The sequence below is a fragment of the Cyprinodon variegatus genome, unplaced genomic scaffold (assembly GCF_000732505.1).
Source record: "Cyprinodon variegatus isolate N-32 unplaced genomic scaffold, C_variegatus-1.0 Scaffold205, whole genome shotgun sequence".
Lineage (NCBI taxonomy): Eukaryota > Metazoa > Chordata > Actinopteri > Cyprinodontiformes > Cyprinodontidae > Cyprinodon > Cyprinodon variegatus.
In genome coordinates, this window is record NW_015150658.1 from 645,741 (window position 1) to 657,816 (window position 12,076).

The window sequence follows — 12,076 nt, forward strand, 5'->3', positions numbered from 1 at the left end:
AGGACACGTCCTAGGTTTTCGAACAGAGCAAATAATAATAACATAACAGGTCACCAATTTAACATGTTTAGCTCTATAACATTTAAATGCACCTCTGAGCATTGGCATGGGTGTTGCGATACATGTCATGATACTAAGTGATGAGACATAATATCACGATATTGCACTATAAATCACTATATATTGGGATATTTTTTTCCAGCAATCAAAATTAAATGTACAGTTAAAAAAAGCAAGTTCTGCGTATGTTCATCAGAAGATATTGATGATTTAGTTATTTTGGTATCCATGTTGTTTGGGGTTTGAGTTTAATAGGAACTGATGGATCAATATTATATCCAACCTCCGAAAATCAAAATGTAGCTCTATATTGAGTTTTTCCCCACACCCCTGTTGAATTGTTTCTGTACTGAATTGTGCTATACAAATAAACTTGCCTTAAGGGCTGGTTATACTCCAACAGCAGTGTGTCGCAGTGAGTTTGTTGCAGGTATGACGCAGATATTTTTGATTTATGTCCAATTTTAAAGCGTGGTCTGTGCTATGTTATTTCATGCCAAAATGCAAGAGGGTCAATCACGAACTAGCTGTGGGTCTAGATAGGGCCGAGGCGGTGAGGAGGTGGAAAAATGCAAGAGGCAAGTTTGTCTGACAACGGAGGGACATGAGGGCGAAAAAAGAGCAGGGATTGGGGTGGAAAAATGGTCACAGTGTTCTCATGCACCTAGCTAGTCCATTTTCACGAGTCCTTTTCCACAATGGCGGTCATACTAACAAAACAAGCCGGTAACGTACCAAACAGGAAATACGCACTGTGTAGAGTAGATGTAGATTTGATCAATCAGAGGCCTCCAGTCTGCGGCACTGTCTCCGGTCACCTACAATTTTGGAGAAGGGGCGGGGCATATCTACGTTAACTGCTACACACACGCAGACGACCTGGTTTCTGAGCATAAACTGGCCTATACTCTGGTGTATTTTAGGTTTGACTTCTTTTTTTTGTAAAGTTACTCACAGTGGGCAGAGTACTCAAAGATTTTACTCAAGTAAGAGTAGCAAAACTTTATGTTAATTTTATTTAAAGTAAAAGTTATGGTGCAGTGAAAGTTTTTTATGAATATTTATATCAAAAGTTGCTCAAGTAAATATCTAGTTTTCAAGTAAGTACCTAGTTACTACTCACCTCTGCGTCTACAGCAGTCCATAGTACCTCTATTTTTATGCCCTAGGCTAGGCTTTCTGTCCCATTCGAAAGCAAACCTCTGCTCCAATCTCAAGAACTGTGTAGCCTCTTAAGTTTAGTCTTTTTAACTGTGCTGTACTTTGCTAAATCTATCATTCCATCAAGTCTGATCAGCTTTCCTATTTAAAGTTGATGAGAAGATGGAAAGTAAAGCTTCCTCACAGCATGAGGCAGCTGCCACCGTGTGCTGTTGCCTGGGGATGGTGAAAGTTTTCCACCACACAAAGCGTTTCGCTTGTAGACATGTTTTAGTTTTGATGAGTTACTAATAGCTGTCCTGTGGAGAGAGCAATTCCCCTGGGTGTGGATCGAATCTCTGCAGATCATCAAGATTTTACTCAAATTTCTTTTCGTTCCAGGCAACCAAGTGTTGCACTTTTTAAATACAATTTCAGTAGATTAGTCTGAAGTTTGTGGCTGCAATGTGACAAAAAGTGGGAAAATCTTGGGAGCATAAAACTTTTCCAAAGCACAGAAACATTGGTCGTTTAGAAATCTTACTTGTGAAAATAATCGAGGATGTTTCCTGTAGGAAATATTCCTGTTTGATGCTTGCATCTAGAGGTAAACATAGCGTGCCAACAGTAAGGCTGTGGGTTTTTAGAACCACAATAGAGAGAGCTTAGAAACCCACACAGGGTTATCACATTACCCTGAGTGGGTGCGTTGGTACCTGTAAGCTTCTCGCATCATAGTTTTGTGAAAGAAATAAATATGTTTCACTCTATGTGATTAATGATAGCAGAAACTTTGAAAAAAAAAATCCACTGGACTTTGTACCCAAGCTTGATGACGTTTAGCTTCCCATCCACTAATCTTCTTCAATTCAAAACATTGGGAATAGCGTTTGAGGTTCGAGGTTTTATACAGTAGGCCAACAACGCCTTGTTTTTGTTTTGAAAACATTTAAATTGGAACAGACAAAGGAGTCCACCCCTTAGGAATGGAGGTTGTTTGGCTTCTTTTGTTAACCTGCAATATCCCTTACCCATGTAAGTGTCTGAAAGGGGGGTAGTAAAGGGTATTGTTGGCCTGGCTGAATAGACGAGATCCCCCGCTCTCCTGTACAGGGGCTGGGGCTGCGATGATAGTGGGAAGGGATTAACTCAATTGCTGCATTGTAGGTTTTTGAAAGCTGAAACCTGAGTTCACCCCCTCTGTTCAAGGTTTCTTGCTTAACATATATGGCTTCCTTCACGCCCCTCTCAAACTTAGATTATATGGGGCACAAAAGAAGCCAAACGACCCCCATTCCAAAGGGGTGGACTCCTTCATCTATTCCAATTTGAATGTTTTCAAAACAAAAACAAGGCGTTGTTGTGCTACTGTATAAAACCTCGAACTCAACGCTGTTACCGACATTTTGAATTGAAAAAGCTTCTGGATGGGAAGCGAAACGTCATCAACCTTGGATAAAAAGTCCAGTGGATTATATTTAATTTTCTTTTTTTGGAATGTCTATGACCTGGATGACTGAAAACCTTCACCAGCAAACAGAAACTTAAGAGAATTCCATCACAGCACTGGAAAGCTATGTATAAATATTAATGATTTTTTTTGCTTGCAGGTTAAAAAAAAGCAAACATCTTTATGTTGCATAATGATTGCAGCTGCATGATGTCTCTGATTGTGGACAAGGCAAAGCTCAGGAGGAAAACAGCAGGCGCTACACTGGAAGCTTAGGTGTTGATTAGGACACGTATACATCAGGCACAAAAAGGAACAATTTATAATGGATTCCCTGACCTTCATCTTATCAAACATGGAAACCACCTTGGCTTATTATGGTGCCCAAACACACTTTTTTCCTACTGGCTCTCTATGTTTTCCAAGTTGCAGCCTGTAATGTCCAAACATTAATACTTTGGAGGAATTAAGCCTTGCATGGTTGAATAGAGCTGGATTTATGCTAGACGCGGCGCCCGTGAGGCCCATGCCGACAAATTACGTCATTTTGGGCTTCCATGCCTCTCCGCGCTACGGAAGCCGAGAGCTGTCATTCCCACCTTTGCCTTCTCCAGATAAAGACATCACTATCTCGTAACCAGGGTTAAACCATTAGTTGATAATCTCAAGATAACCAGATAATTATCTGGTTATCTTGAGAAAACAGTTATTGATTTCTTGAGATAACGAGATCATTAATCGGTGTGAGTAATGAATGAGGCTGCCCAACAGCCTTGGATTCCCAGTCCATCCATGCATGCGGTGACCGTAGTTGTGCTGTCATGGTACCGCATGTACGCAAATAATCCTTTTTTTTTTATTTATTTTTTTTTTTTTTATTTTCACTTATTGTCAGGTTGTGGTGGATGATTGGATGACATGGAGAACAGTACAATCAAATCTGAATGTTTTTATTGAAAATCTTTAATCTGGACTCATTTTGTATTAATGCATTTTATACCTCTTAGAGGCATAACACGGAGGCTGTTCAGAAAACACCTGGTGACAGAACACCAGCACTAAGGCCCCAGGGGCATAGGTCTAATTGTTTATGAATCAGGGGTGGAAGCAAATCATCAAACCAACAACATCACCTTGTTACATAAAAGTTAATCACAGGATTGTTTACAGAATTACACATAGGCTGCCATGATTTATACTTATAAATCCTCTCCCACTGTTGTGGTATTGAAGGATGTAATCGGTTTTAACACACTCCAATAATCTTATGATGAGAAAACGGCTTGTTATATTTAGAGAATGAGAAAATTAACTATTTTTCTCGAGGAAACTGCCATGAAAAAGTATCGGAGGGAGACGACTGCTCTTGGCTGCCTTACCACGCGGCCACACGGAGCGAAATCTGTAACTAAGTGGACTGATCCACGTTGAAAACATGGTGAGTGGGCAGCAGCTTTGCAAATGTAAACATCTACAGATATGCCCAGAAATATAACTGCTATCAAAAACAAAATGCATAAGGACGCTTTGACAAACTTGTAAACGGCTGTGTTTTCTACTTTCTCATGTAGTCAGCTTGCATTATGTGCTGAACCCCACCCACCAAAAAAGCTGGTCAGAACAGGAAGAAAGCCGCATAGAATAAAGATGCTGCAGACGCCGAGATAGGTGCCTCATTTTCCGTGCGGAAGTCTATGTGTCATGCAAAATGAGCCCTTTAGACTCAACAAGTGTTGAGTTAACATTCTGCTTTCAACATACAATATAACACCAACACAAGAACTTAACACTTTCACCCACCAACAAGCAGCTATGCGAATCAGACCACCACCATATTTGCTATAGGCTTAGGCTAAATAGGTTTTTAGCACCTAATCTAACCAGTGACAGCGACTGTTTTTCTTTAAACTAATGTCCAAGTTGTGAAAAAGCATTTTTTGCTATGACTGACTTTATAAAGGTTATTACTGACATTTATTTGTAATTATCTTTGTCTAATAAAACTAAGGAGGATATTCCTGGACAAGATTTATATTAAATATCCCATAGGGGGATTGCAGAACATTTCAAGCCATTAAGTCCTGCACTGCAGCTCTGTTTTGATTAAGAGAGTTCATCAATGTTGGTAAATAAGTAATAGCCCTACTTATTTCCTTAAGACAATCCAGCCCATGGAACTCAGACCACATATCTGTTTCAGCTCATAGCAGGTCAAGGAAAAGAAAAAGGCAGAATTAAAAGTAAACGTGCAGATGAAAAGAGAGCAAGAAAGGCTTTTATCGTCTGTGTACAGCATCTGAAGCAGGGGGATTTTGCCTTTCCTTATGCTGTCTGCCCCTTCCTTACCTTTTGCCTTCCAAGACAGTGTGATTACAGAAACCGTGCGTCCTCCTGCAGGAAGGCTTTTGAGAATAGACAGAAAGTAATGTCTGTTCTGGAAGAATGCCAAGAGCTCAAAGACAAAAAAGGAAAAAAAATATGTAGGTTGCAATGTTCTTGCTCAAACAACAACATATTCAATGATGTCAGATTTGTAGGAAATGGAAAATTATTTAGTTTTTTTCCCCAAATTCTTCCAGAGGAATTTTGTGAAGAAGATGAATGAAACCAAAGAAATCGTTATAATCTGCACGTCTGACTCTTATTTCAAAGCTTCATCCCTGCATGCAGTCTTCCTTCTAGCCATGTTTGAATAAATGTCTAAACTATTTCTGGTGCAGCTTGTTTGACTAAAACCTACAGAGCAAGCTTCATTGACATGTTTCTATCTGAAGTGTGCGTAGGTGTCATTTCCACTTAAAAGCTTGAGTGTGAATCGTAATGAAGTGAGAAGGCAAAACGATTGGGGGGGCAGACTCCACCGCTAGGAGCAACGGGTGTACAAACAGCAACCTCACAAAGCAGGAGTGATCCATTTAAGGGGATTTTGTGGAAGAGCCAAATTTAGCCTCCCTGCTTTGTATTTGAACAGACAGTGGATCAATCAAGAAAGGAAGAGGAAACTTAATGAGTAATATTGTCATGCGGGAGGCGAGCTGAAGAGCTCTAAGAGGCGGATACAGTAGAGGGGGGGAGATGGATGGACCTGACAGCAATAAAAGGAAAAAAAAAAAACACTGGAAGTAGAAGAGGTCTAAAGATGCCAGCTGGAAGGATGATGAATCTCTGGACAGTGTAATTAGATTAGCAGGCAGAAAATTACAAGCATTTTCTTTGCATCCTCCTCCAGAAAACAGAATCCAATGATCCTGAACCCCCTTGCTTCAGGAGTTTAATCAAAACATTAAAAAAAAAAAATGTCCTGAAGAGGAAGAAAGATCTCTTTTTGTCTGCCTCACATGCATGTGCGTGGGCTTTTGCATGAGGCCTGTAGGGAAACATTCTGCAGAGGCATAATTGGGCATGAATGACATGCATCATGGATTGATGATAGAACGATATGCGGACACAGATGGATTAAGCTCTCAATGTGGCTCCTGATTCTGTGCAAGTCGGGTTGTAATCCGCTGACCTGCAATCATGGTTCCTGCTAAACAAATTTTAGCAGCATCAGGTATGTGTGTGTTAGTGTGTGTCTCTGCAACAGAGAGCTAAGCAGGGCAGCTTGAGACAGGAGCACCAGCTTTGAGTAACAACACGCACGTGTCGCTGGGATTTGGAATCTTGGATCGACTGAAACAGCAGAGGAGATGACTCAAACATGAATCCACCGATGCTCTGACTCAAACTAACGCTCACACACGCATTAGAAAGGGGACGCAGTAGCGTCGTCTCACCCTGTGGATGTCCTGCTCAAACACGGCGTCGTGGACGCTGCATGCAAAGAGTGCTGTGGGAAGGTCACTCAAGTCCATCATCTCCTCCGCCATGCCATCCTGGTCACTTTCGCCGAACACCATGTCTTCTTCCTCCTCCTCATCCTCCTCTGGATCACTGCTGTAGGCCTCAGAGCCGTTACTCCATGCCTTAAAGTTCTTTTGCAGCATGTTGAATCCTGTCAGGGAGCTGCTGCAGGTGACTACTGCTGAAGCTAACAGATAAAAAAGAGGGACATTAAGTCGATGAAGGGGAGTCCTTCTACAACTTTTTCATATCCGATAGATAATTATTGCATCGTTGAGAATTCACCAAAAGTGATACTGATGCAATATGATATCAGGACCAATCATATTAGCTTTAAATACTTTTTTTATATGTTAGATTAGGAAAGGCTTGATCAATATTACTGAAATAGGGAACAAAAGTCAACAACAAAAATGAAAACAGGTAAAATTAAGCAACAAGTTACAGTAACTTTTAACAGAAGCAAAATGTTTCTATCAGAATGTAAATATCAGAATAAAACCGATAAAATCCTTTATTAGTTTTTGCCAAATATCAGACGGATATTAAAACCTTACTATTCATCTTATGGAATTCAATTCAGTTTGCAGCTGTTTTAGTCTTTCAGTTACTCTGTTGTTTTGTAGTAATATATCTAAAGTTAACAGAAAGACCTTCATGCATTTGTAGAAAGCTGATTCAACTATTACGACTTGGATCCAAAAATATGTGCTAATCTTAATAACTGTTATAATTTAAAAAGATAAAGGTCTTAAATAATATCTGTGGGTGTATTTTTTTTTCTGGCAATTTCAAGGACAAAAAATTTTAGGCCAAAAAAAAAAGAAGACATTTCTAAAACTATAATTTTTATATTATAACCTAGATCAGAGGTCGGCAAGCTGCAGATCCAGAGCCGCATGCGGCTCTTTAGCGCCGCTCCCCCCCCTTTGCGGCTCCCTGGAGCTTTTTAAATAATGTAAGAAAATGGAAACAGATGGATTTTGTTGCAAGCATGGAAAACCACAGATTGAACAGGTAGAGGTAGAACAGGTAGCTCTGATGCAGTTAGGTGAGCTTTCTTTTATTTTTTCCCCCCTAATCATCAAAATAAAAATTACAATAAAAATCTCACTTCTTTATTGTGTTTCTATAATTTCATCAATGCAACAAAACCTAATACATTAATTTTGTAAAGGAATTTAAACTTAAAGCACCAGATCTCATACAGTAGTCACTTGATGTGACATCTCCAGGATAAACAGTTAATCATAAATGATTATCATATGTATATATATATATATATTTTTTTTATATATATATATTATATTTTTTGGTTGAATATGGCTCTTTGAACAGTTTGGGTTGCCGACCCCTGACCTAGACGATAACAGGGAATGCTAATGTACAAACTTGTTGTTCATTGGGACCAAATTACTTCTGGATGATGTTACCTGTGATATTAAATGGGAAAATGGGGAAAAAAAATTTATTTGATATAAATGATTTGAAAGAAACTAAATTCACAATACCTGGCCATTATAGTAGAAATATTAACATAAACATTCAAATTAATGGGTTTCCAATATAAAAAAAAATTATCAAATTTAATTCCTCTGCTGATAATAGATAATCATTTAAAGCGGAAATTGCATATTAAACATCTGCAATCAAAAAACTATTTTTAAGTAAAGCAAAACATGTTTTGGACCATAAATCACCTCATCTCCTTTACTGTACATTAATTTGATGATATTTAAATTCCTTTTTAATTTACAGATTTAGTTCAGTTTGCAACAGTAGAGTTATGCTCTGAGCCAGATGGGATACATTACCAGATAAAATACAGGAGACGTTTGCAGACAGAGAGGCAGGTATAATCTAAGAGGTAATTTAGATCTAAAAACTTTAACAGCACAAACAACAGCAAGAAGCTTTTCTTTCCATACGTGCTGTACGGCTGTGGAATAGCTTATGTACAGAAGTGAAACAAAGTAGAAGCATGAAACTTTTAAACAAATGATATTTGAGCAATAAAGGTAAATAACAAGCCATGGATATTGTCTAAGGACTTTATCACTCACCAATAACTATCTAATTGTATTGATATGTTGAAATGATTGCTTAGAGACGGCAGCCTGTTAAATTGGGTGACATGTCATACAATTATTTATTTATTTTAGTTTAGGAAAGAAGACTGGTTAATTGACACTGACTAATGAAAAACGGAGAGGGGTGGGATTTTATCAGTGTTCCCATTCACCCCTAATTTGGACTTATTATCGGATTGAATTGTTTTATTGTATTTGTTTCCTGAGGCCTGTTTGACAGGGTATGTCCTGAAGCAGGCTTGGTTGTAATGTTCAAAATAAACTTCATTAATTCATTCATAAATCCACAGTTGTGCAGCAGACAGAAAAATAAGGAATTTAACTGGTGGCATTTTTAGATGTTCACAGTTATTTTGTTTTTAAATATTATTATTAATACAGGTTTGTCCTTTGATAGGAGGTGTTTCATTTACAAGAGAGAACTGTTAAGTCTAAAGGGATGTGTGGCAGAAAAAGATTTAGGAATATCTAATATTTTTAGTTGAATTGTGTTGCAAAGCCAAAAAAAACAACAACAAAAAAACAGACGAGCATATCTAATGCAGCATTGGCCATTTGATGTTCTTGTTTTACACACAGGGGCGGAGCTAGATGGGGGGCCATGGCCACCCCTGTGGCCACCCCTACCATTTTTCCCCCTTTAATACAGATGGTGGCAGCAGTAATACTCTCAAGTGAAATATTCAAAACATTTAAATTTTTTGTGGTTAATTATACACATCAATATACCAACATCAAATATGATAAGTACAAGATTCATGCTCTTTTCAGAGCTAGATTTTGTGTTATATGGGGTAAAGAGAGAATTATGTGTCTCTGCAAGTCATCTAGGAGTCTTCACTGAAATCAAAGATAAATAACAATTTTAATAAAATATAATAATCAATTTATGTAGATATTATTGCTTGTAAATATACATTTTATGCAGAATGTTTATTGATACAAGTAGCTAAGTAATGACAATGGAATAGATTTACACCCAAGTACTCAAAACTGAGTTTTATCCACTATAGCTTTTATGTAGAAATTACAGATGTAAAATAAATGCGTCTACTGTATTTGTTAGCAAAGGCTGTAGGAAAATATAGTTAGTCTTAATTTAGAAAATATGGATGTTTTGCTCATTAATTTCCTGTTGGAACAGTGTAGATTGACCGTGAGGTTCTGGTGCCTATCCACTTTCGGCCACCCTTCAGTGTACATTGGTTATTTCCTGTCCACCCTTATAAAAAATGTCTGGCTACGCCTCTGTTTAAACATCTCCTAAACCTGAGATATTAGCATCATCTGTAACTGGGCTAAGGAAAAAATGACTGTGTTCCATAGATCCTTTTTTAAGCTGCTTTATTTTGTTGTTACTTTTTTTATTTTTTTGGAAATGTTTCCAAATGAAACCCACATATGAAATGTTTCCCAGAGTGGGTGTGGATTTCAGTACTGATGTTATCTGCTAGTACTGCTGAATTTAGAGCACTTCATTTTTCTTTCTACAGACTAACTTTATAAAAGCCAGTTGAATCTTCCAACAGAAACTGGAACCTGCATTAAATAAAGTAGGCCAAAAAGGAAACGTACCTTTTGCTTGAAATGCATCATCTACAGTGCCCTCCACAATTATTGGCACCCCTGTTGAAGATGTGTTCAAGGACTTCAAAAAAGTTCTCTCTCTTTTTTTTTTTAAACAACAAAGAACCCAAATGCAAAAAAAGAGAAAAATCCAACCTTTTATTTAAGTACATTACTTTGGTGGTAAAAAAAATAAAATCATGCATTTAGAAAACAAAAAATGTGAAATGATGTGTTCTTTGTTGTTTAAAAGAAAAGGACAATTTTTTTAAAGTCCTCGACCACATCTTAAACAGGGGTGCCAATAATTGCGGAGGGCACTGTATGTCAAAACTCTACCCAACCGGTAGAGTTATTAGAGAGCATGGGATTAATTTCCACTGTTATGCTGATGATATGTTATGCTGTATCTGTCTATAAATCCAGATGAAGCTAACACATTACATAGATTACAGGCATGTCTTGAAGACATAAAAACCTGAATGACTCTTAACTTTCTGCTTCTGAATGCAGACCAAAACAGAAGTCATAGTCTTTGGACCAGATTCTTTGTAAAAGAAGCTGATCAGTCAGTCACTTCATTTGGATGGGATTAAATTGAGTTCAGATAATAAAGTAAAAAATCCTGGTGTTGTTTTTGGTCTCAGCAGATGGCCGCTCACACTGAGCCTGGTTCTACTGGAGATTTCTTGCTGTCAAAATGGAGTTTGTCCTCTCCACTGTCGCTACAACAAGCATGCTTAGTGTGAGGCATTGCATTCGAGCCAATGAGTCGATGCAATCAACTGGTTTTCCTTAGATAGAAAACTTTGAATCAACTTTGCTGTATGATCTGGTGAACTGTAAAGTGCCATGATATGACATGTGTTGTGAATTGGCACTATAGAAATAAACGGAATTGAACTATAATAATAAATTCACTTTATGAGTTGAATTGATGAGATAAACAACAATGTTTTGATACCATTTGCTGAGATGCACCTGTCTAAAGCCTTAAATGGATGTTACCTGACCCCATTATCTCAGTGTTGAATGAGAGTAGGGCGCCATCTAGTGGTAGATTCTGGAATCTTTCAAAGAGACGCTCGTAAAAATGTAGGAAGTTCCTCCTTATAAATGCTCTAGGTTAAAATTAACGACAGCAAATAGGACTTTAATTCACTGATTCATTATTACTGTGCTAAAATGAAAGCATCCTGTCAAAACGAGCCCATCTAACTCCTGGTCCACAATCACAAGCGGAAATAAACTGACAGGTTGTTTTGTTTTAGTTAAAAGCGCCTTTTTAAAGCTTTATTTTAGCAGGAATTTCAGTCCAAAGTTTGAACTAATCCATGTAAACATATGATGAAGTTACAGTTTCAGATTTGAACCCAAACACCCGCCTCTCTCTCTCCTAATCACCACTCACCCAGCAGCTGTCAATGAAAGCGGCCTGAACCCTCCATCACAGGAGGAAGGAAATCTGAATCTTCCTGTGACTTTGTTGAATGAATCGGACTAGATGTGTTATTTTCGAGGAAGCTGTAAGAAGCGTGGGCGTTTGTTGTCCGTGGATTATCATTGGGCGTGATCACGGCGGAAACAACACCGTCGCTGCGAGGGGTTGCAGGAACCAATGAAAAGCCGGCGTCGGCCTGCAGCGACCAATCAGGATGCAGCAAAGGGGAGGACGCTCTGCAGCAAGATTGGTGGAGACCTTGAGGCATAAAGTGGCTCTGCTGAGAAAAAAAACAAAACTGCTTTAAATACTCAGGAAGGACATTTCAGTGAGTCGAATTAGTTCATTTTAAATCTGCTCACTCCATCATCATCATCCACTGAGTTAAGATTAGTTTAATGTGCTTAAATACTTGCATCCTGATCACACTTTGCATTGTTCACCTGTTGCATCTATTCAATTTCAATTCAATTCAATTCAATTCAA

At 38.2% G+C, this 12,076-nt stretch overlaps 1 protein-coding gene across 1 annotated transcript in view; it reads right to left on the reverse strand.

Moving 5' to 3' along the window:
* Window positions 1–11,681, reverse strand: part of rcan3 (RCAN family member 3) — a 65,127-nt gene extending 53,446 nt beyond the window's left edge. The window contains exons 1-2 of the mRNA XM_015380013.1: window positions 11,561–11,681; window positions 6,427–6,680 (exon numbers count right to left, since the gene is read on the reverse strand). Of these exons, the coding sequence (XP_015235499.1) occupies window positions 6,427–6,636 (210 nt within the window). The 5' untranslated portion in view covers window positions 6,637–6,680; window positions 11,561–11,681. The remainder of the gene's footprint in view (window positions 1–6,426; window positions 6,681–11,560) is intronic.
* Between the last annotated feature and the right edge of the window lie 395 nt (window positions 11,682–12,076).